At 37.9% G+C, this 26,917-nt stretch overlaps 1 protein-coding gene across 1 annotated transcript; it reads left to right on the plus strand.

Moving 5' to 3' along the window:
- The first annotated feature begins 1,650 nt into the window (after positions 1-1,650).
- On the plus strand, positions 1,651-26,917 carry LOC108570689 (polypeptide N-acetylgalactosaminyltransferase 5-like). The gene is given in 9 exon segments (XM_017932582.1): positions 1,651-1,838; positions 21,181-21,776; positions 21,778-21,946; positions 22,245-22,563; positions 22,679-22,856; positions 23,476-23,656; positions 25,537-25,775; positions 25,854-25,988; positions 26,072-26,917. Coding segments are annotated over 8 exon segments (1,770 nt in total). The 5' UTR covers positions 1,651-1,838; positions 21,181-21,377; the 3' UTR covers positions 26,222-26,917.

Genomic DNA, 26,917 nt, shown 5'->3' on the forward strand with positions numbered 1-26,917 from the left:
CATTCTTCAATCATAAAAGTTCACAAAATCGTCCTAATTACTGAGTTATTAACGATTTTTCACCGACCGTCTCGATTTGGGCCTGGAAGGTCCGCCATGATGGCCCGCCAGCCAATAGGAAGCGTCCTCTCTCTGTCCTTCTCACACACTAGTGCTTTCCTTGTCTAATAGCTCTGTTCACATTATGTTATACTAGTAACAAGTGGTTACTTCGCGAAGCCAAACGCGAGATGGCGTTAGTCTCGCCTGTTGTTGTTTTTTTCTGTCCTTGTCTATCCATATATCTTTCCTTGTCTAACACATTACAATAGTGCTATCCTTGTTTACCCCTATTTTTTTCCTTGTCTAACTCGTTTCACTTGTACTATCCTTATCTACCGCTATTAGTTTTCTTGTCTCTCTTAGCTATTGCTATTATCGTCCCTATTATTAATAGTTATAATCAATTTATACTTACTTTACTAATAACGCAGATAGTACAATACAGTTTCTGGCTGATCTTCAGGTACTTTAATAATAGAATAATTAGTGTTTCTCGTTAAATAATAATTTAGATTGTAGTTTATAATTATTGGAAGTATTAAATAAGTTTGTTGCATAATATAACTTAATAAAATAGCTTAATTTGTTAATTTCGCATTGAAAGGAATAAGAAATGAAACAAAATCATCTGTTTACAAAATGCATAATTTATTATCAAATTTTACTGTGACATAACTGAACAATTTTTTAAAAAGTCCATTGTCGGTATTGCAGATGCAGGCAGTTGTTGACGTCACACTGCCAGCCCGAGCAATGTCGGTAACGATGAGAATGAAACAAGTGTGCTCATTGTCAGCGAGTGCAGAGCCATTGTAAGAATGAAAATTACTGCGCATATAACAAACGTTGACTCCACCACTGCGATGTTCGAGGTCACTTAGTTTGCTGAAAAGAAAGAAACGCCAGATAAGGAAAGAGGATAATATCGAGAAAATTATTATTATTTTATTATTTTCTTACGTTTTCCATTAAATGTACATATTTCCATTCGAATATTATTTAATTAAAAATTAAAAGGTGTACGCTATCAGAAAAGTAAATTTAAATATTCATAATCAAAAAGAAGAAAAGGGTTGATCAAATTTATTGAAAACCGACAGGTGGAACCGGGCTACATTTGAAATGAAAAAACTATAGGTAAACTCAGTCGGTAAATTACTAGAGAAAAACGAATAGAAATATGCACACTAAATCTCAGAACTCTCAATGCATGTTTAAAGACGAATAGAAATAATGAATAGTCTCTAATTTTCTGTACAAACTAAATACTGTATTCCCGTCTGCTATTATTTTTCTAGCATAAAGAAAAATCAAAAAATAATTTATTTAAAATAATTCATAAATTGTATTCCAACGATATTTCATAGAAATGAACCTATGAAATTCATCCCGTCGAATAAATTAAATTCCTTTATCGTTAGAGCAAAAACTGTTAAAATAATTGAAAAAGCGACCGTTAGTGGTGCTTTGGTCGATGTCGTTGAATCAATGAGAGTGAGTCGAGCGTGAATGGAGTGCAGGTGACGGAGTTGTTTCGCGTCCGATAAATCTCGACTCAGTCGACGTGGTTATCTCGATTGTGCGTATATCGGCGATCGTGGACGTTGTCGATAGCAGGGCCACGCACCGGCGTCAAAGCGTAGAAAGTGCTGCCTTACGGATGTCGAACAGGTGTCCCCACTTCGCTAGCCTAACCTCGACGTTGCTGCTCAGTAGCTCTGCAGTGTCTGATGTACACGTATGTGCGACGCACGGGATGCGCACCTGGAGGCGTTCTCGTTACTAGGTCATAAGAGGTGTGTATCAATGAGAATCGTGCTAATCGACCATTGCCCGTGGAAAGCAGTCACGTCGAAAGCAGCCACGGGAGCGGTCCGCGTGTGTGACAGCAAGCAACGCCGTTGCGTGAAGTGCACTCGTCGAGAGAAGTTCGACCGATCGTCCGCTCGACGCACCTGGCGTCTTTCGCCAGTCTGATCTATTGCCGTGTGTGCATTTCGCGTCCTGCTTTCCTTTCGTCCTGCACTCGTGCTTATACTAGCTGCTAACACTTTTAACGTGTGTACAGTATTACGAGGATCGCGAAACGCTCCTCTTGTGTCCGGGATCGCAGTGACGTATTGCGGGACTTGGTTACGTGCCGCGACGAATTCTACGCCGGCTATTAGTGTGCGTCTAATAACAGACTTTTGTGGTGCATCGTTTAGCACGAAGCCGACCAGAACGTAGTCCGTACGTATCTCATCGGTGACCGAGACGAAACGACGTCGGCTCGAAGCGGAGGCTGGCCGATCGAAAGAGCGCGCTCTCTCGACCAGGATAAAACTGGGTAATGTCTTTTTAGCCCGTGCTCGTGTCACGCGACCGATACGCAACCGACCATGTTGTGTGCACGTAACGGTGCTGCGTGGATAGGTATATACGTGTGATATTCGTTGCCCGAGAGACGTGGACGCGTCTGGCCTCGCGGCCAGATTGTTACTTGGCCGTTTACACAGAGATATATACATATATATGTATCTTATATATGTATATATATACACATCGTTTTCATGGCAGTGTGCGTTACGCATTTCCGATTCGTTCGGTAGAACCGTACGCGCGCGCGCCGGATTCCATCCCGTTCTTGCCAGTCCGGTCGTGAGGCGAGTAATCTTATTCTACCGGCTACGTCTGGGTATTCCGTTTAAAGGAATGCGGCACACCTGCTCGTCTTTTACTGTATGACGCGTTAAGGCATCCATCCGTGCATGCAAAAGAAATTTCGGGCTGATGATACGTTTTATTTTTCATAAAGTATAGTGTCGCTCGGGATCCATAGCATCGGCAGATCGCTGCGCGAATAACCTTCATTAACGAATGGAATAAATAATTCATGAAGAGAAGCCGGTTCTTTCCGTCGGGGAACGTTAAATAGGTAAATGCAGCATACCTTGACGGTGATTAATAAAACGAGTGAAAGGTTCGCTGCGTGCAAAGCTCTTTGTCGTGGGCCGTGATGAGTGAATCGAACAACTCAAGACGACACGTTACTCGACTCGCAAGGACACGTGTACCCAGCCCCGATCGGACGGACCCCTTGTGCAGTTACGACAAAACAATTCCGTTTCGATATGCCGCGTTATAACAGGCTTCGAAAAGCACGATCGCGCGGAACGCGTGTTAAAATTGCAATTGTTATTCGAAAATGGTATCCGTGGAATCTGGTCGGCCCGGTAATCTCACAATTAGCATATCTTGGTTAGGGTAACGCTTTGTAATGCCAACGATAAATACGCGAGCGATTCCACTGATCGTAATACGATGAAATTTCCGATCGGCAAAGCACTTGGTTTGGGAATTCGGTAAAAGGAAAATTGCTGGTGCATGATCTCTCGGTAAACGTGTATATCGTGAACGAATGTGAGGTTAGGATAACAGCGTCATATTTTTAGGATGCATTATAATTATCTCTTACATTTTTAAACTAAACATGACAATTGAATTAGAAAGGAGAACATTATCTCATAATATCTATTATGTATGTTCGATACAGACAGGTTGACCGGTTGAATAGGTTAATTTCTCGATATTAGAAATTTTTCTATATCCAACTATATTTATACGGTAGATAAGATTAATTTCGCCGATATCTGCTCAGACGAGTATTCTATTATCGTTTACCGGAAAGTAGAGCGTCCTGTTCAACTCGGGTTGACTGCATAATTGGTTTTAAAATATTCCTTTTGCTCGACACGGGGAAAAATATAGTTATTAAACGTTGCTAATTAACCGTTTTAAATACTCAGCTAGCTGCAACCTAGTGCAATCAAATTAAGCAGTTTCAAGTGAGAAGATTTCGTTAGATTAAAATGTATCTCGCCCTCTTGCTTCCTTCCCTTGCTCCGTTTGCTCTTCGTCTGGCGTTAATTATGCACGAAGCGGTGAAATGTCGACTAACCTCATATTTTATGCACTAGATCCGGCGTGTTTTCGAATTCGAAGCGATTCTGTCGGTATGGTAGTTCATTTCGCGCGTAATTCCGCACGAAGACCCTACGACGAACATCGAACTTTAACGGTAATGCGGTATATGTCACAGACGACACCATACGACAAAGGGAAACCGGGAAAAGAAAAGAAAAGAAAAGAAAAGAAAAGAGGAGGAAACGGGTCGCGAGGCGACGACTTTCATGAGTGAAATAAACTGTGAACGCAACGCTCACCGAGTGAAAAGGGTAATTTGTAAATTCACCAGGTCTTTGAGCGTAGTGTATGCGCACGCCTCGATTGTAATCGAACGATAAGCAACGCGTATCGTTTTTCGCGCGAACCGTCGGTATTATCTGAAACGAGCCATTTCAACTGAAAACCTTTTTAGAAACTCGTATTCCGCTGGTAATAAAAAGTACGGCTAGGCTCGTGATTATCCGCACACAATAACTAACCTCACGTCTGTTTTTTGTTTTTCGTTCCTTCTTTGGTCACAGTGCATGTACACTATGCACAAAAGTTTGAGGTTATGTGTTATTTCGCACCGAACAATCAGTGTATACGCCAATCATAAATTAATAGAGATTCGTTGAAAGAAATAAGAGTATTTCTTTATTTTGTGAATTAATAATTATAAGCAGATATTTGTGAAAACAATTTTCTACTTATCGTTTAGAAATATTTCATATAATTAAAGCTTAAGGACTTGACTGGTGAAAGGGCTTTGCAATCTTTAGATTATGAACTGCATTCAGAAACGGAATTACATAAATGTGATTTAATTTGAATTCCATGAAATCACAGTTGTGTACAATACTTTTGAATGGTAGTGTATATGCGATGGGCTTTACGAAACAGCCGTTTGCCCGCGGTGGTTTATCGGTGCCCGTACGAGAAACCTTTAAAGACTGCTTTAACGAGAATCGTTCGCGACACTCGACCCGCACGGTCGAGGCTTTCAATACGCCACACGGACCTCTTGTGATTCGATTTGTAACGCTACGCGATTGAACGTTCGGCTCGCGGCGATGCGGGATACTTGATACATCGGATAGATCGATAAGTTAAGTGTACCACTTATACGATACCACGGTAATTCTTATTACCGTATGTGCACAACAGCTGTTGAAGGTAAATTCTTTTTAATTATTTTTCCTTGTTAAACCGTACTTAACAGAGAAGCATTATGCTTGTATGCAATTTGAAAAAGTAATAAGATAATTTTATGTTCAATTTTCGCGATCAATTTATCTTATCTTATGATAGTATTGCTTTATTCACATTGAACATCGGTAAATAACGATCGGCATGATAAAGTTCGTGGTGGCCTTGAGTGACTACTTGAATCAAGTGTGCCGCGAATTCATATAGAGGTTATGTTAAAATTGCATTTCATTTCGAAATTGCTGAATAATTTAATTAATTTCTTACTTACAAATATGAAATAGAAGTAGTTATAAAGAAGAAAGATAGAATTGTACGAATTCAGTTTAAAATACGTATAATAACGTATCACGGTGCTCGGATTAATCTGCAGAGCGTTTCAGAAAAATATGTATCAATCATTCTGCGCATTTCCTGTACACGTACCATTGTTAATTCATTCACCATTACCCGGAAAACTTTATGCCGGTTTTGTGACCCGTATAAAACGGTGCGTAATAACGGTATTCGTATGATACTGCGATCTTCATTGTATCGCTGTTATTGTCGAGGCTCCACCGGCATAATTGGAAGTACTACCGGCATTACGAATCTCGAAATGGGAGATAAGAAGTTGGGAAAGGGTATGATGGTGATAGCGGGGGAATTATCGTCGGACGTGGAAAGTGTTTTGCTTAAATGTATGCATTTCACGACGTTTAGTCTCTTTGTAATGTAGAACAACAATTTAACAAATTATTCGCAAGAAAACGTAAACGTAGGTTATAAATGTTGACGATAAAAAAAACTGGAATGTTAATTGCTCGTAAAGCAACAAAGTATTATTTATTACCATACGTGGAATAGTATTTATAACCTCTACGTTCCACGCTGTTTTATTTCTGCACACAGTACCGTTGTATTTGGTAATATTTCAACATCGGTAATATTTATTTTCTTCAAAGAACACAGCAATGAAATCCCTGCTTTTGTCTTGCTTCGATGCATTATCTCTGCAAATAACATCGTTCCACCCGAAATCTAATACCTCTTGACTAACAGTAAAATCTGCACACGTTAAAACACACTGCACACATAACCTCATTCATACGTATTTTCATCTCCACGCCACCGTATTACTATTATTATCATTACATCATTCTTATTATGCAAGGAATACTACACAATTATACGATAATACGAAATAGGATAATAAAAGCAAAAAGGATAATACAATTAATAACTTAACAATAGACTGTATATCGATGTTAACCTAAAGGCCTATCTCTAAACTACCATATTCTCGCCCATATAAATTACAAAACAATAGTTCTTAATCGAGCCCACGCAGCGTTAACCTAGTTTTGTCACCTTCCAGGCGTTTATTTGTTTCCTTCGTCGATAAATCGCTGGCGAGCGGAACGCGGCGAGTAGGCGCGATTTTCAATGGAAGAATTTCATTCGCGGGCCAAACAATGGACGGACGCCGAGACTTAAATCGTCGTCGCGCGGGTTAATTACGTCGGCACTCGTGGCGCGAATTGCATCGCTGCCAAGGATGCTCTGCCATGAATTCTGTCGCGTATTGGATAGCGCCAACTTCATGCCTCATTTTACCGCGCGAGTGACGTAGGGCGCGGCGACGACCGGACGTGGGCTGGTTCCTAGCCCGAAATAACTTTTATTTTTCTTTTATCAAGCTGGTCTTTGTTTTTGATGAATTGCCCTCTGAAAGTCAATTAGACATTGGAATGGTGATTTGAATGGCGCGGTAGAATTTATTAATCGAAATACGTTCTCAGCAATTTCGATTTGTTGTTCATTGGTTCTTTATTAGCTGCGTCATCAATGCATTCGACGTCAATAGTGTTTTATTTACATTGTTTTGTGTCGTGGAGAACAATGGAATGTAGAATCGAATATCTGTTATTATTAAAAGCAAATGTGTCCTTTTGTGTTGAATAAAATAGCAACGAAGAATTTTATTCGTAGAATTATTGAAAACGTTTAACGTAAATTTCTTAGTGAAATTTACTGGTTAGTAACTATCTAGTAATTTTTTAATTGTGATTAACCATTTCTGTAATCAATAAATAATAGTCTCGGTGAATATATGAATATCATATGCAATTATTACAAACAATGATAAGGTGATAAAAAAAGTTTTGCCACACCTATTTCCATCATATTTAAAAACAATGGTGTAGGCTAGATAAGAAGATAGGGTATTTTAGACGAATCGTGCATTCATCAGATAAGATCAATTCTCCACTGAAGTCCCGTCTGAACAAAGCAGCTTCACAATTCACATTTGAAGCCCTATCATTTTCTACTGCATCATTCATAACACATAATATTCCATACAAATATATCTCCCACAGTATTATTTCATATCTGCGTAGAATATTAAGAAATTCTTTCAGTGATTCTACGCACTTAATCGTATCGTAAATTACACTCACGTATACAGGGTGACGCAGAAATCTCTGACACTTTTATTGTTTCGATAAGTCGAAGGTTAAAAAATTTCAAGAGAATTATCTTTCAAATGTGTTGGTTACTTCTGCGTCAGCCTCTATAAAAGCGAAGACAAAGGTGGCTGAAAATGTTTCACCGACTCTTAATTACACAGCGCGTGCGAGGTGGAATTTCTGACTGAAAAATGACACCACTTAACACGTTACAAACTCCTAATCAACTGCACTTCGCGTGGTTGGCAAAATGTAAATTGCACACGAGCTCCACCTCGTTTCCAGCGCAACAAATACGAAACAGTGCATTAGAAGCACGCGTCCCGACTCCCAGAAGCGTCGTTGAAGATTCAACGGCGGCCCCGTCGATTACAGAATCGATGGCACGAAGGGAACAACAAAGTGGCGCCCCGCTTCTCCATTTACGAGGCGCGCTTACGCGTTATTGAACCGTTACCTCTCGAACAATGCCAGATCCCCGGATTTGTTTAGTAATACCCTGGAGGCAGCCACGAAATCGCGGGAGAGTATCCAAAAAGGGAATTTCTTCTCGTAAGCGTGATATAAATTTCTGGGGAGGAACTGTGGACCGTTGAAACGACGTGGAGAAAATCGTTTGCTGCAGCAGGAACGAGTTCAAAGAGGTTAGGTTAGGTTAGAATTTCAAGTTCTATCAAGATCGATGTGGAGAGTTATGGTCACGGTAGCGACGCTGTGCGACCAAGTTGAAACGCTTTTGTAAAATCCATAACGCGTCTCGGGCTCTCGAGCGTTTTGTACGTGTTCACGGGAAAAGTTATTGCAGCCTCGCGCGAAACTCTTGGTCGGATTCGTTCCAAGACGAGCCGAGGACGTGCCTCGAAAGTAGCTGGCCACGCCGCATCTATCACCGCGCGTGAAACGTAGAAATGGAAATTGCGTTGTTAAATTCAATTTCTGACGGTGGTTTGCGAAACTACGGCTTACGACCTCCCCTTCTCGAGTGTGTAAGCGCGTTTGCATGGTCCTTACGGTGCGAAATGGGGATTCTTGTAAACTTGGGACCCGCACGTCTCATTTTAGTGAATTTCAAATGCGCGGGAAAATGGGAATTTTTGAAAATCTATGCGTCGTAGATTTAAATAGGAAATATGCAAAGTTTTGTCTATAGGGCAAAGTAGAAATTTCGAAAATCCGAAATTTATGAAATAGAATAAAAAAGTATGCAAATTTTTGATTCACAGGGCAAAATAGGAATTTTGAAAGTTTCAAACTTACAGATCGAAATGGAAAATTTTCCGATTTCTAATTTATCGAGCAAAATTATAAATTCTCATATATTTCGAGTCTTTTGCATATTTACGATTCAGCTTGAGATAAAAGATCCGCGCAAAGAAATAAGGTAAACTACTCGGAGATAAACTGAAGGGAACAGAAAGCATGAAAAATTCCGAGGAAAAGAGAACTGAGATCAAGCAAGCAAAGAGAAACAAAAGTAAAAGTAAACTCAAGAAGAAAGATATAAATTTGCTTAACTAAACCTGATCCCAGCCAGTTTCTTTGCGTTCGAAGGCCAGGCTCATTCATATTATAATTTCATTTGGACGAGTTTTCAATGGTGCAGGAATGTACTCTTGCTGATGTAGGTGAATGGGGCTATTCGAATACTGCCAGACGTTCACAATAGTGTTCACGGTAACGCTGATACTGTCATGTCTGACATTCATCATTATGATAAGCATTAAAGGGGGAAATTAAAATTGCGCTGCTGTATCACTCTTATTGTACGCTCGCAATACTATTCTAGTTCGAATTGTTACTTGCAGCTGATAGTAGTTACATTATTAACTTAAAAAAAAATTTCAATGCAATGAAAATATTAATATATGATAAAATAAAAATATGTTTACAATTATTAGATTGATACATATGAAATTGTTTTTCGAATTGAGAAGTTTGAAAAAATATTTTTTGCTTTTTAACTATTTTATTTAATCAGAATAATTGACGAATTTTAAGTTTCTGTGAAATTCTCCAATTGTCGTAAAATTACAGGGTCCAATAAGTAATTTAACCGTATTTCTCTATTTTTGAAATTTTTCAGATCAATTTCTGAAGATCCTTTCAGAGATGCTTCTTTCTCCTGATCGATCATTTATTTTTCTTGCTATTTCAACTGCACTGAATGCACACTTGAACTCATCAAACATAATTGACCTAGTCTGCCATAAAATCTATCTTTTCAAAAGTACACTGCAATGATAGAATTGATAAGAGTTAATCTGTTATTAACTTGAAGTATTTTTTGCTACGAATTTCTAAACCCTTCAATTTTTCTAAAAACCGAAGAATGATTCTCTTTTTATTATTCTTAATATTCCCATTATAAAGGAACTTTTACATTATCTACAAATTAATGTTAAAAAAATGCTAAAATAAGAAGTTTGTCAAGCTCGCGGTACAGCAAACTTCCACAATTCATCATAGAAACTTAACAGTTCAGTTTGCGCTAGTGTATTCATCATTCTAAGTAGAACAGAGGATAGGAATTGGAAATAGAGTCGTCAAATTGAATTTACGACGTTGTCCTTACACCGAGAATACTAATTCCTACGAAATTTAAGCGCAATTTCGATTTACAATCGTGTTAAAATTTATATGTATATATATATATAGAGCATCGGGATTCACCGTGAGAGTTTCACGTTTATGAAAGTGGAAGTTGTGTCATTAAATTTTATTCCCGATCCTATCTCCGTGCTGTTCGGAATGTTCCGTTTAAATTTAGACACAGTTTCGCCCCGGCCAGTTTTCTCCACGGACCTGGAAACGACCAGAGAACAATTTTTATTAGATTACCCGAATTAACCTATTCCACGACTGATACAGTTAGCCTCTATTTTCTACATCTCGTTTTCGTGAACTTTACTTCAGAATTCGCCGTGATATACGACCAAAGGGGAGTGGTGTAAAATTGCGTTATCGAATTTTATTTTTTTTTCTCACGGATAACTGGCGCATGGTGAAAAAGTAGCTTCGAAATCTGATAAGGATCGTTTTTTTTTCGGAAATTTTCTGATTGACGATTTTGAACGATAGAAGATATTTTTTATCATTTTTTTTTAAAGAATTGATTAACTTTTTGCACTTCGATATGGTTAATTTGCAACTTCTGCATACTTTTGCGGTGAAACTTTTGAAAATTAAAATGGGAGGAAAGAAAAGAATCTTTTTTTTGAAAAGAAACGGTTATCGATGTTTATGAATTTATTTTAATTGTAGATAAAAGACTATGAAAGAAGAAAAAATGAAAGGAAAAATTGTAAATATTTATGAATTCATTTACATCTATTTCTTTTGATAATCTACTTTAATTTACAGTGCAAAGTGTTAATCGAAAGGACAAGAATCAGACTTAATTTTCGAGAAATCGAGAAACTGATTTGCAGTTAAATTAATGATCAAAAATCATTCTAAGTAAGAATTTAAGTAAATAAGCTTCTGTGAAAATAAGGTCGAACAAAATCTTCTCTGTTATCTAAAAAAAAAACAACAAAGTTTCTCATATCTTATCCACAGACGTCAGTTTTTCTATCAACCTTCTTCGGTGTTATCGACAAATCTCCACTTTTTCTTTCTCTTCTTTTTTTAATATCCGCAATAAAAAAAAGATTTCTACGGGGAAGAATGACATAGCGAAGGCATTAAAGTCGTCATAAGGACTCTTGCACTCGTGAAAGCAGAAAACGTCGAGTGGCATTCGCTAAGGCTGATTTCCCATTCACTCTCGCGCACAATTTCGCTCGAACAATCGAAGTAACGTAAACGATCGAATAATCCCGCGTTTGTACGATTATTTGTTTCCGGACTATATACGTCCAGCAGCTTCGGTTTAACCATTTCCAACTATTCAGTACAGGGTGACCGCCGTAAAACCAGATTCACTTTAATTCCCATTTAACCAAACGAACTGCAAATTAGCCCGAGCGCCGCGTTCTCTCCTCCACCCTTCTCTCTCTCTCTCTCTTTCTGTGTAATTAATTCTACGAAACATTCGTGATCGAATTTCTAGGATCTACATTTATTATGTCGAATTTTACGATATTAATTAGTATTTTTTATCTCTTTTTGTATGCTTTGTGGTGTGGTATAAATTTGTCTGTCTTCCACAAAAATGGAGAGCAGTGCTTACAAGAGAGAAAGAAAGGGGTGAAATTGTGCATAAAATATGTAAAAACGCAAATATGTTGAATTCTACGATATTAATTAGCGTATTTTCTTATTTTTCTTTTGTTTGATATGCTTGGTATAAATTTGTGTATCTTACAAAAAAGGTGGACAGCAGTATAGATTTAAAAAAAGAATAAAATGTGTAAGCAACGCAAATTTGCAAAAATCGAAGTTAAAATAGGGAATAAGGTTGTCTACGAAAATAGAATTTCTATGCAAGAACGAAGCATCATTCTTTAAATGAAAATCTATAAGATCGAATAATTCGGATAGATATTTAGGTTGCTTCAGTTTGAAATACTCTGCTTCTAAAGGTGAAGACACCTCTCATCGGTATTCTTCGCGAAAATTGCATACCGATAGCCTCTGTTCCTTTGAAAGATTATTCTCCCGTTCGAATTGCATTTACGTGAGGAAAAATTGAAAAACTGTGACCTTTTCTTTTCGCCGATTTGCATCTAGAATTTTTCTCTCCTACCTCGACAATTTTCTCGATACTATTAATTTTTCTTCCGACACAAAATGTGATCATTTTGCAGTTTCACAGTCTTAATGTAATGAATAGAAAAATGAATAAATCTAGACTGATTTGCATCGAGAATTTTCCATACTTCGTAAATTTTCTCGCAATTATTAATTCCCTTCTGACAGAAAATGTGATAATTTTTTCAAAGATAATTTAAACAAACAACGAAAAGATTTGTTTAAAAGTCAAATATAATAGATAAAAGGTGAATAAATTGTCGCTAATTTGCATCTACAATTTTTCTCGCGTACGTTACAAATTATCTCCAAATTATTCATTCTCTGTGACAAAACATGATAATTTCTCTTCCCCATAATTTACACTGAAACAATGAAAAAAATTTTTTAGCCAAGGCAAGACGTTATCAGTGGAACTCACGTTATCACAGCGTGTGCGTTCTAACGCCGTACGAAATTCAGTTGCTCTATGATTCAGAGTCGACAAAAGTAGGGCGATTTCCGAGAACGCTGATAAACGCGACTTTTCTGTTGTGTCGCTCAGTTTTCACTACGGTGATAACACTCTGTGATATGGAATTTTAGATGACTATGTTTAGGAAACTTTTCTAAAACAAAAAAAAAACAGAATAACCAAAAAAAAAAAAATTGCTGTTGTTAAAATGAAAAAACTTCTAATGTTATTCACCTTGTCTCTGTGCAAGTCTCGAATATAGAATCTTGTAATATTTTCTATATCGTGCGACATTCTGAATATTTCTCGGCCAAATCGTGTTTATTAAATGGGTTGCTCGTTAGAGAGAGAGTTGGAATTATTTTCGGGTGTGTGACTGTAAGGTCGAAGAACTTTCGTTGGATAAAAATTCCTAAATGACCCGGTTTCACCGGCGAAACGTAGAAAAACACGCTCGAACGTCTCATTTCGATCCACTGTAACAATTTCCATCGAAAGAACGCCGGGATATTTCCCTCTGAAAAAGCCCCGGGGGTCTGTAAATCTTCATCGAGCAACAGGGATCGAACGTTTACAACGATAGCCGTAAAAGAGAGGAGCGATTAAAATCGTCGATGCGCCAACATTCAAATGTACAGGGTGAACCATCGAAACGTGCTCGTCTTACGATTATTTTATCGTTAGTGAAACCGATCGAAATTCTTTTTTTTCGATCGTAATAGTTCAGAGTTCATTAATAAATCAGTTCAAAGAGACCTTTAAGATGACTAGTACATTTCTTATCAGTCCATTTGTTTTTTTTTATTTTTTTTAAGTTTTGAAGATTACTTTCAATTTCTTGCAGATAAACTTATAATTTCTTTTTCGTCTGAACTAAAGAACCAGTGAAAGGAAGTATCCCAGTCAAAAATATCGTAATAATTATTTTAAAAAATGCAGATTCGTAGAAAGAAGTGAGTAGTCATTTATTTGTCAACTACTGAGTGTTTTTGAACTAATATTGTGAATTTTCGTGTAAGTTTGAAACTTCAAATTAGGGATATGTTGTTTTGAGTTAAAAATATATTTTTCAACTTTTTTGGCTAACTCATAGCCAAAAAAATTCCTATACGGTTGTACATAAGAAACCTGAAGATGACCTATGATAATTTAAAAAAAAAAAGACTAAAGACGACCTCGAAAATTAAAAAAAAACGCTGAAGATGACATCGAAAATTAAAAAAAAAAAGAATGTACTATAATCATCTTAAAGGCTTCTTTGAACCATACTACGCGACACGAAAAGAAAATTTCGATCGGTTCACCAGCAAAAGTAAATAATACAAGGATTTCGCGTTTCGCGATTCACCCTGTATATCTGCTTGAGTATTTTGCAACGACCACAAGAGTTTCCACGTATTATCGAGCATTCTCAGCCGCGGCACTCTCGATTTGCTGTTTCTCATAGAGCCAAGAGGAACGATCCGCGAAGGAAACGTTGAGCAAGAGAGAAGAGCGCGCGTTTCTTCTTTCCGTATCTCGTTTGCACAAGTGCATTACGCGTCGGTTCATTATTATTCCGCTAATTTGCGTTCGTAAATGGCCGGGTGTTCCAGCACGTCCCCTCTTGTTTTGCGAAACACGATGCCTTCCACGAGATATTCGGCATCGCTCCATTCTCGTACCGGTGATTTCAATTTTATAATTAACCGGTCTGTCGCAACGTCCGATTGCGTAGACACACGGCGACTTTGAATTGGAAATTTCGGTTTTATCGAGATAGGGTGAGAGAGAGAGAGAGAGAGTAGGGAGAAAGCTTCAGAAATGTCTCATCAATTTCCATTCCCTCCAAGATTTCGACTACTTTCACCTGTCTGAAATGTATCGCTTCTTTGAGAATTTATTTTGAAGTAACAAGAAGGTTTTTCTGCACAATTTTTTTCATTTATGATAGAGGTACATGTCAAGAACGTACCTGAATTTTTTTCTCAGTTTTTCTTTCTTTTTTTGAGGAAGAAAATGTTGAAATTGCAATCATGTCACCAGGTGAAATCGCTGGATGCTGTTATGTACCTCATTCATGATGAATGCGTTCCTGAAACCAAGTTTGCTTTATGAAATGTTGTATAAAACTAAATTGTCTATGAACCGATGCAGGATTTTTTTTCTTACGTGGAAATGTAGTTATTTCTTTATAACTGGAGTAAAAATTAGAATGTGGAAGAAACTTGTAATTTCATGTGGAAAATACGATTTTAATGCCTTGAATAACCACTTGTGTGCTCTGAAGGAAATATTCTCGGAGAAACGTGTTAATATTTGTTGGTTTTAATTTCTGTGAGAGTGTGAGAATGTGAGAGATCTCATAATTATTTATGGATCCATTCTGTGGAAAATATTATTGAATTAGTAACGCTGATCTCTTGGAGAGTATGTTGCAAGAGAATGTTTAGATCGTGTGACTTTTTGTTATAGGTTAATCGTTCTTTACAACTGAACAAAGTTCGTCGTTGCAGTTATTTTTTTAAAAAATATTCGAAGAAAATATTCGAAATGATAAATAATTGTAGCAAATGAAAAAAAAAAGAATTCTCGAATATTTCGACAAATTCCAATTCACTGGTGTCGTATGCTGTTAAATTAGCAATTTTAATTTCCTCTTGGCAACGATTTTGAGATCTACAGATGTTACGAAATTGAAAATTATGCGAGTTTCGGTACAACTTGAGGATTCTGCATAATTCATTATTTCGGAAGTTCTACTAAATTTCGTAACTGAAAATAGATTTAATTCTCTGTTTAAAAAAAAAAAAAAAAAGAATACTCTCCCAACATTTCGATAAATTTGCATTCCTCCGTTGGCTGTGTTGTTTCGTTGAATTTTAATCTCTCGAGTAATCATTTCACCCTCTAGAACAGATGTTGAAACTCGGAGAGTTTTAGCGTAGGTCGTGAGTTCTCTGTAGTTAGTTGGCTAGAGATAAGTTCATTGTTGGAAATTCTGGTGGATTTTGTAATTGGAGATGGTTGTACTCCGCTGGACTTGCGGAAATTTAAGAATGCAGCAGGCAGAATTAGGGAGTCTGAAGTGTTGCAATTAATTTGCATCGCTGTTTGGCTGCTGGAGGCCTTGCGGAACACCTGCGACTCCCAAGTCTGTAATTAATACTGAAATACGTTAACAGCATAAGACTCTTCGTTCTCGTTGAAAATTAGCTGGAAAGAAAAATCATTTGCAATAACAGCAAATGTTAGAACGACGATAAAATAGATAAGTTAATTATTCGTTCTATTGTATAGGATTGTCAGAATTTCTAAAAATCTTCTAACGAGTTCAACTGCATTGTACGACAGTTTTGAAACTTCACGTTGATACTTCACATTTTTACTGTTTTAAGAATTGCAACTCTTTCAGGATGAAGAAATTAACTGCACAGACTTGGCAATTTTCCTTTCTTTTATTCTTTTTAAAGAAGAGCTTCCTTTGAAACTGTATTAAAGACACAACTGCACAGAATTTTTATGACACTAAAAATTTAGAATTTTTATTTGCATTGCTTCAAAGCCTCAAATCATTGAAATCTCATTGATGAATCTGAGAATAAGAGGAATTTAATGTTGATAAGATGAAATAAATTGAGCTTCCTTATATACAGAATGAAAATTATGGCGTTGTGTTTGGCAAGCTCTATCAGACTGTAATACACAGTTAAATTAATTATCTACTCTCTTAAATATTCATGAAGAACCACGATACAATTAAATACCACCAACTGTATCTCCTTTAAAAAGATAAAAAAAGGAAACAATCAAAATTCATAAACCTAAGCTATAGGCAGCACACCAATTCCTCTACAATACTAATTAAAATTACAAGTCCCTCTCCAGAGGCTACTACAGAACTCTCCTGCGTGAAATGAAACAAAATCCACCCTTTTGACAAACCAGCCTCGAACTATCGTCACGAGATTCGCGACCCAACTCGAGAGATATTTTGTTTAACATTCCTCATCCAGCAGGTCGAAGTTCGTCCAGCCGCTTATTGCATGGCAGACTTGGTTCCAGCCTCGAACAGAGTCCTCGAGGCGCGTTCTCATCAAACTTGGAGCATCCCGCCGGCTGGCTGCGCGAAACTTGCGTTTCTGGATGCTGAACGACCGAAACACCGAGACACAGGGGTTTTATTAACGCGTCACGGTCCGTCGTTGTCTCGCTACCAACCCTAGACCCTCCTTGGGAATTTAAAACTGCCTGAAGAATGAAAAGCTGCAGTAGAATTGTAGAAAATATTTCTCTTCTTTTAATCAACGATGTCCCTTCTTTTTTAAAATCCTTTCGTTTCTATCTACATCGAGGTATTTTCATTTGTTTATCAAAATGCAGTAAAATTGCAATTTTACAAATGCCTCTTTGTAATATTCGAATATTTAAAGAGAAAAGCAACAGTGATAAATTCTATCATTCGAAATTTGTACTCCGTTAAAGTGCAAAATTTGTACTCCGTTAAAGTGCGAAAAAGGGAAAGCTCACAGGTGAAGCCGATTCCGTTTCGTGTATTCCTCCTATGGCATACAATTATCAGCCACGACACGCGTTCTCTATCTCGATGAAAGTGAATGATTTAACGGAGACGCTAATTAATTAACATCCACCAGGAGGCGGTCTGTTTCGGCCTGTTTTCCCAGGGACGTCCTCGTTAGACTCCACTTTGGTGCACGGTAACAGGCACGCAAGACTGTTCGTTTGTTTCCATGAATTTCCACGGAACACTTCCAACAGTGGTCGCGATCGCTCGATCATTATTATAAACGTGACAACGACCACGGGCTTCTCGCTTTCTGTGCACGCTCCTCGCGGTCGCTGGATCTCTCTTTCTCTTCTCTGTAGCCTTAAGCAGCTTATGAACTGTATAAGTAATGGGCCAGCACGAGTTCCTTCCTTCCTTCCGCTCTTCTTGTTTCGCCTCTTTATCTTGCCCCAACAGCAACCGGCTTTGGGAATAGAAAATTGTTTCTATGCTGGTTTAAAGAAGAAGCTGTGTTGTAACGCTTGAGGAATGGGTAATTGAGTGGGATGAGAATGATAGAATTTGGAAAGAGACGTCGAGAGTTGGTTCTTTGTTGAATTTTCATGGCTTTGTTTGTGTATTCTTTCTTCACCTTTCCTCAGGGATCCGTATGTATCTCCATGCTGATTTTGTGAGAAGTTGAGAGTAGTGGAAAAATGGTTAATTCGATGAGACAATGAGTGTAAATGTTGAGAGTTGGTTTTTCTTCAAGATCTTCAATGGCTTGCTTTTTCTTCTTCAATTTCTGTGGATAGAATGGGAGATTTCAGGATAAAGAATTTTTTGCGAGAGTAGCGTTTAAGTAAGGATTGATCTAGACTCATTTCATTGCATCCAGTTGTATCAAGAAACAGGATATTGTTATTGTGATATTGCTTGAAAGAAAAATCCTGAGATGAGTATCCTTTTCAGATTGGTGTCATGAGATTGCTTCCCCAGAGAAGTCCAATTATGAATCATGTCGAGCCACAGGTTTCTGTTGAAAGAAATTCGACTAGCTTAATTCTGTGTTAAATCTATTTCTAATTACACTCCTTGCTGTACTTTATTAGTCATATGTCAGCTCCAATTAACTCTCTTCCTGCTGTATCTTTTTATCCTACTTAATAACACTTAGAAAGAAGGTATTCATTATCTGATCTTTAGATGCTTAGATCAGGAACAAATGTAAAGCAACACCCGTGAGATTCTGAAAGAGTCATACTACAAATTAACGACAAAAAAAAAGAATACATTTATTCATGCTATAAATCACACTGTACTTTCCATTAATTTATTTTACACCTGTGAAAATTTGCAACGTTTGCAGAAGTATTTGTCAAACGAATTTTCGTTAGATCAATCGATAAATCCCACCTTTGCAACAATTACAATTGTCCAGAAACAATTTCTCAATCGAGTACCTGCAACACAGGCAAATATTTTTAATTAACCAATTTCATTTCTACGATAATTATAACTTTCAACAAGCTATTTCCGAAGCGCATCTTTTTACGTACATACTTTTAATTATCTCCTCTGTAAAATTAACCCTTTGTTCTCGGAGAATTTTTTTTTTATACGATCGACCAAGCAGCACACTTTTGCAGTGAGAAACTTCTGAAAGCGAAATGTTTCGCATCGAAAAGAAATTTATTTTTACATCTTCTATTAATTATCTTTATTCTAATACAACGGCGTCAGTGAAGCGCGGGAGGTTAACAATTTCCAGTGCAGCTTATTTGCTAAACGCCTTTCGATAAAAAAAAAGAAAAAAAAGCAGCAATACCTATGAAGAATTTCAAATTTCAGCGCAAAAAAAGAGACAGCAGCCATTTCCCGAAAGAAAGGATCAACTCCCATCGGCAAAAGGTTTTCTCATCTCTCATTTATCACGTTCGTTCCCCTGTCTATATCCACGGCCATAAAAAAGAGCGAGCGGCTATTCGAAGCAGCCTCTCGATCCCTACGTCGATCAAAACGCATAAAATGTGGTACAGGACCGTCTTTGTTCCTCCTCGTGCTCTCGAAATCGTGCCTCCGAGCGCGAACCGCCTCTCCTCTCTTTTTTTTTCTGCCCATTCAAGCTCGTGTAATATTCAAACCGGCACAGGAACTCTCTGTGCGCGCGCGGGAATCGCGAGCGAAAACGCAAGAATGTGCACTGTGTGCAGTTTGTATCGAGCACACAGGTTCGTTCGCTCTCTTTTCCACAGTTCTCGCTCGTACGTGCCAAGGAACGAGTGGAAACGAATCGATAATGGTAAATGGTCCTCGTGCATAATACACATGTGATAAATAAACGGGCTCGCGTGACTTCCGGCTCGATTGTTCGCCGCAAGAACGTTTGCTGTACCAATCGAAACAGTGTTTCAGTTTTTAAACTGTACGAATATGCACATTGAAACGAAATTATTTATACCCGGTATTGAAATACTTATGAGCAAGCTGTTTAACGTTCCACAGGGTTCTGGACGTGTAACGGGTGTCACGTCCATTTTGCCTGGAATCGATCGGTCGATCGTTCTTTATCGATGCATACGCTGCTGCCAACGGCTGAATTTTAAGCTCGTTTAGACGTGGTTGGACGGTTGAGTTTTTTACTGGAAGGATTAGTCCCGTGGGGGTCAAAGTTCGTTTAGGTTTTGCGGTTTGTAGGATGGAATAAGTGACGATGAGCAGACAGGGTACGTGCACTGCGCCAGGATATTGTGACACGTTGATGGAGGTTATGTATGTGTGTAGCTCGCGTAGCGGCTATTGGCTGTGTAGGGCTAATCGACGAAATTGTTTTGGGTAATTAATGTAGTAGCCCGAGGGTAAAGCTTTTAGTAAACAAATAAAGACGGTTTTCGACTCGTTGTTCAAATTAGATGGGTATGAAGAGAAATTAAAATTATATTAGGGTTTCTTTTGTAATTAAATGTCTTAATGCGTTGCTGGTAGGTAAAGTAGATCGTACCGTTTTCTTTCTTATCATTTGGAATGAATAATATTTCGTTTCTTGTATTATTTTAAAACGTTACCAACTGACTGAATTATCGTTTAACAGATGTTCAAAATTACTGGAAAGATTTCGAGGAAAATTGACGCGAAGAATCATGTGTTAAGAAAATGAACAGTACCTTAAAACTGAATAATGGTTTATTGATGAAATGTCATTCTTCATCCATCTGTCTTACATATTTGATTGACTTGATCTCAAAGTTCTGTTAAAAAAATCGATTTTCGTACGGCAAGAGGCGTGTTAACTGGCTGTGAGCAAATTTTAGAAAGTCGTGACAGTAAGACAATTTCTCGACCTTGTATCCTCACTTTCCCCCTTTTCGATTCCCAGAATTAGCGTGACCCTATATTCCACGTGTCATGAACCGATTCTTAACAACCATAAATTCACGATCACCACTGCAGTGGCCTGGTAACACTGATTAACAACCCATCGTCGCGGCAAGAAATATAATACGCTTAAACAAGCGAATTGACAGAAATTTAGGGAACTAGGGAAACCTTGGTCAACTTCGTCTCGATCCACTACGTTAATCAACGCCATTACTTAAATCTTCCCCGTTCGACCGCGTGATTTTAAAAAAAGAAATTTAATTCTAAACATTTTAGTCACTCAATAGGTTTAACAACTTACAAAATATCATGCTTTTCTTTTCAGTCTCTTCCATTCCACCACGATAAACAATTAAACCGAAAGAACTTTCGTCACTAGCATTCATCGAACGCCAATAAAAAAAGCTGCACAACGATGGTAGATCCGAAAATCAATACCTCTCTGTAGTTCTGACCATCCTAAATCTACCAAAGCATTGTTTCTTTTTTCTCTTTTTTTTGTTTTCTAAAATAACAATCTAATAAAATCCTCCTATTTCCAGATCGCGAAACGCGCAGCCAGCGTAGTCATGTAACTCGTTGGACCAGCAGAGCAGACTGACCGGCTGACCTCCCTTCAGATTCGGTGTAGCGAACGGTCGTTGATCAAGAGAGCCATACAGAGAGCAGCTCGTCGCGCCACCAACCACGAAGATCGGGTGATGAGCTCAGGGTACCAGGTGACCGGCCCCGTGACAATATGTTCCGCTCCAGGATTCGCATTCACACGTGTCAAGTGATACTGCTCACGTCGCTGGTATGGTTCTTGGTGGACGTGATGGTGCTGATGCTCTATTCGGACTGTATCGGAGGGTCCGGATGGGGTTGCGCAGAGAACAACAAGCTGCAACAGCAACAGATGCTCACGGAGGAAAATTTGTCCCATTCGAACACCGCTGCGCTAAAAGACGAACAATTTCAGTCGGGTGATTTGCAGAGCAAGAGACGATACAAGCAATCGGAGCTGCATTTATGGAGACCGGCTAAGGTCGTTCGCGAGAACAAGGGAATGCCCGGCGAGATGGGCGCAGCGGTGCACATCTCGCCAGAGGATGAAGCTAGGCAGCAGGAGCTCTTCAAGCTGAATCAGTTCAATCTAGGGTTGTAAGACGAAGAAGTACAACAAATACTTGCCTGACACTAGTATAGTGATCGTGTTCCACAAGGAGGCGTGGAGTACGCTGCTGAGGACCGTTTGGTCGGTGATCAATCGGTCCCCGAGGACACTGCTCAAGGAGATCATTCTGGTAGACGATAAGAGCGAGCAAGGTGAATCCTTGGGATGTTCTCATGACTGTGGAGGAACTGGGTTTGGTCTGGTATGAGGAGTGGTTTCAATGGATGGGTGTGGTGTTTTGAATGACTGTGGTGTTGTAATGTCTGGCGCGGCTGCTTCTCAAGCGTGAGCGCTCTTGAGAGTGTAGGTTTTAGAGTTTGGAATAAATTTTGTCGAGATACAGTAGCTTTGTTGTAATTGGAACAAACAGCTACCAACATTCAGTTCCCCTACTTTTTATTTTTCATTCTGTAAAATTCTATTTTGTTAACGATTGTTCTTCATCCACAGATCACTTGAAACAAGAACTGGAGGATTATGTAAAAACTCTGCCAGTCCCTACGTATGTGTACCGTACGGAGAAGAGATCTGGCCTAATCAGAGCGAGACTGCTCGGTGCAAAGCACGTGAAGGGACAAGTTATAACATTCCTGGATGCCCATTGCGAATGCACACAAGGTTGGCTCGAACCTTTGCTCTCGAGAATTGCTGATGACAGAACCACCGTCGTTTGCCCCATTATTGATGTAATTAGCGACGATACCTTCGAGTATATTCCAGCTAGCGACATGACGTGGGGTGGTTTCAATTGGAAATTGAACTTTAGATGGTAAATTGGCTTCCTGAACTTTCTACTTTGAAGGAAACAGGAAATATATATATATATTATTAATGGATATTTTCATTAATTGGTTCATTAATATGAAACGTTTTAAATCTTCAAGGTACAGAGTGGCGCAAAGAGAAATGGATAGAAGATTGGGAGACAGAACGGCTCCATTGAGAACGCCAACAATGGCTGGTGGGTTATTTTCTATTGATAAGGAGTATTTTTATGAACTGGGAGCGTACGATGATGGCATGGTTATTTGGGGCGGTGAAAACCTCGAAATGAGCTTCCGGGTGAGTATTGATCGATGACAGTATTTACCTTACGCGGTCAGATTATTTAATGGAAATGAAGTTGCGAAACACGCGGACAAATAAAAAGTATCGAACACGGAATATACATGCGTGTATTATTCCAGTATTTTTAATGTAAATTATGGTGACTAAAAACAATTTGCAGGTAATTCCCTACAGAAAACTAATTGTTTTTTTATTTCCAAAAAAAAAAGAAAAGAAAAGAGGAAATTCAAACGTACATCTGTTTTTTTTTGTATTTGCTTTTACAGCTGATTGCGCTGAATCTTTAATGCTGTTAGCTCCATAAGAAAAATTTCTCTCTGTGTCTACCTGTAGTTATCTGTTAAATTCTTCTCTGTATGCTGTTGTGATGTAGAAGTTAATTGAGTAATCACGATTAACGTCAGAATTTAAAGTCTTGATGCTTTACCTGTTTGAATAATTAAAGTATAAAGACACTTTAAGAATTCTGATGTTAAATAATGGGTAACTTGTGTACTTGGGGATACTGGAGTTTTGAAAATATGATCGTGTAAAACATTTAATAATTCCAAGCATAGAGGGTTTAGCTGTGGACACTTTTATCTTCATTTGTGAAGTCATAAGTACCTTGTAGGTATGGCAATGCGGTGGGACGTTAGAGATCAGCCCATGTTCACACGTTGGACATGTGTTCCGAGACAAGAGTCCGTATACATTCCCTGGTGGTGTCAGCAAAGTAGTTCTAAACAATGCGGCTAGGGTGGCCGAAGTCTGGATGGATGAGTGGAGAGATTTTTACTATGCCATGAATCCAGGTTAGATAACAGCGTGTATCATTTCATTTGTATACTTTTTTTTTTTTTTTTTTTACATGAACTACGCCAATTAATAACGCTAATTATCTGATACTAGACAAAACCTTAACAATCTTTAAGTTTTGTTGTAGAAAAGTGTGCGATTCTTTTAATTTTATCTTTACAAGAAAACAGATTTCCTACAAGAAACAGAAGGTAAAATCATATTAGAAGTTTGCTATTTGTCATCACATAGTTATTAGTCGATTCTAATGTAAAACGGACTTGCATACTGGTAGAATATGTACTCGAAATATTGATAATATTTACACGTATTTGACGGGTATCTGATACAACCGGTGCTATAATATTAATATAAAAAGAAAACTATATTATAGCACACTTTTTTATTTATACCCAATGTGAAAAAGTTATTGAAATGTGTTTGTATTCTACTCTCGTTGAAACGTAGGATCTTTCCAAATAATAAAGATTGCAATTAGTAACAATATATAACAAGCTAGATGTTGAAAATATTAACACCCATAATTACTTAGTTTATTCACATTTGATTACGAAATTAATCTTAAGCGTGTTTGTTAGTGTCACTAATATATCAATGTATTGTTATTACTGTTACATATTTTTGTCTGAATATTCTTTTGTCTGGTGTGTATGTATGCGCGCGTGCGTGTGTGTATGTGTCCATATATGTAAAACGGATTCTGGGATTTTAGTTGAATTTTAGCCATGAAATTTGATTTGCAGGAATACAATAGATTTCTTTGCATTTCAATATATACTTTGGTATAGTCTTAACCACTCATCCATCCAGCCGACTAACAAAATGAATTTGCTTGCTTCTTTGTTTTTTGATACGTTTATCAGCGAATAATATATTATAGGTACCAGAGAGAGGAGAACGAGCGTCCGTCTGAATTATACAATCTGATTCTGAATTTCAATGTATTAGCTCTTTCTGTATTTTTTTTTTTCTTTATTTCGTGTTTATGAACAATCATTTGTAATTGCTAACATACTAACAGAACTGAGTTGGTTAGATATGGATGTGTGGTGGGACATTGGAAATCGCAACGTGCTCGCACGTCGGTCATGTATTCCGTAAGTCAACACCATATACATTCCCTGGTGGTACCAGCAAGATAGTGAACCACAACAATGCGCGACTCACAGAGGTCTGGTTGGACCAATGGAAGTACTTCTATTACAACATTAATCCAGGTAGCACTAACACCAGCATTACTGGAAAGAGAAAATAATAGACTGCAATATTCGCTGATTTCTCCATAAACGGCCTTTACCGTATTTTGTTTTTTCTTCTTTTTTTTTTGCTTTTTTTAGCTTGCATGTTTTACTCTTCCTGTCGGGTGATTGGTATGCTTTTATAAGTTGCATTGTAATTGTAAGCTTAATAATGCAGCCGGGTACCAGCCTACATACGCATATATCAGATACCCGTTAATGTCAGGGAACTAATGTGGAAACATTTCATTTTATTTTGTGCATTCTTAAGACGAGTAAATGCTATTTTAGATTATAGATGTAGCCTCAAGAAAGAGGTTTGTAATAATAATAAAAAAAGATACAATCTACTTGATCCGAAGTAGTTCCTTTACACACTCTGTATTGAGAGGAATACAGAACTTTTTCCTTCTCGATTTAAAGCGTGAAGAAATATCGATGTACAATAGCACAGTTATTTCCAAGTGCAAGCATATAGCATCAGTACACCACACATGGCAATATCTTTATTTTAGCACATACTCTTAACACACCCTTCTTTCAGTGAACGTTCATACATGCAAGCACATTATTGCATTTACATAGGCCGAAATAAAATACTAATCGAGGGATATTCAAATGATCGTTTTATTTTATAGGAGCGCGAAATGTAGCTGTTGGAGATGTGTCTGAAAGGATTAAGTTAAGAGAACGTCTCAAGTGTAAAAGCTTTAGATGGTACTTGGAGAACATTTATCCTGAATCTCCAATGCCACTAGATTATCACTATCTGGGTGATGTACAAAATGTTGATACACAAACTTGTTTGGACACTATGGGTAGGAGAACTGGCGAAAATGTTGGAATTAGTTATTGCCATGGATTAGGTGGCAATCAGGTAAATAACTGAATGTCATTTCTTTCATTTCTTTTAAATATCAGTTCCATCAGTTTTAATAAGAATTTTTATATACAGGTGTTTGCTTATACTAAACGACAGCAAATTATGTCGGATGATATGTGCCTTGATGCAGCTAGTCCCCAAGGTCCTGTCAAAATAGTAAGATGTCACGGTATGGGTGGAAATCAAGCATGGGTTTATAACGAAGAGGTACATAATCATGTAGAATTTTTAGCTGTATAGAATTTTCAGGGGGAAAGGTGTTTCGTTAAAACATATACATTCATTTCTAGACAAAAATGATCAAACATACTAACACAGGACACTGTTTGTCGAAACCTCGCCCCAACGACGCAATGCAACCTGTCTTAGCACCGTGTGATTCACATAACATCGGTCAGAAATGGATAATGCGTAGTAAATTCAAATGGCAAGCCAGCTAATACGAGGTGTTTCTAAGTGCAACATCTGCATGTAATACTTGTTGATCTATTTAATGCTACACTGAAGGACTGATGTAGTCAAGAAACTTTCATACATGCAAAATCAAGGAGGAAAATAGTATTAAATGTTCCGTGAAAACTAGCCCAGTATCACGTTCTGTCGATCCATTGAATACCGACAAACTTGATGGTGATCATGAAACTGAAATTGACTACACCTTGAGTACAGGAGATTGAAGTTAATGCTTTTAGTTACATAGGATTTATTTACTGTTACTAGCAGTATATCGTGTATTTACTGCCATTTTTCATGGTATGCCTTGATTGATAATGCACAAGAGTGTTGAAAGAAAAGAAAACTATTTCCAGCTGTGTGTGGATGTACACAAGTGATACGAAGAGACACGTATGTGAACATTTCTTTTTCTAGTAAACAGTAGAGAGGAAAGCATATCAGACCACTGTTATAAATAAATAATTGTTAATACAAGAGAAGAGAGACATATTTGATAATATGGGATGAGTGCAATGCTGGATGACTGGAAGATATATCAGTGCGCTAAAACACAGATATGTTTTATGGCATAAATGATCACACTACTACAGAATGAATGTTGGGGGTGCAAGTGGAATTATTGTGACACTACCGATTACGATTTAGAACTTGTACTGTACAATTTTCTAGCAATTAGGGAA

The sequence above is a fragment of the Habropoda laboriosa genome, unplaced genomic scaffold (assembly GCF_001263275.1).
Source record: "Habropoda laboriosa isolate 0110345459 unplaced genomic scaffold, ASM126327v1 scaffold87, whole genome shotgun sequence".
Lineage (NCBI taxonomy): Eukaryota > Metazoa > Arthropoda > Insecta > Hymenoptera > Apidae > Habropoda > Habropoda laboriosa.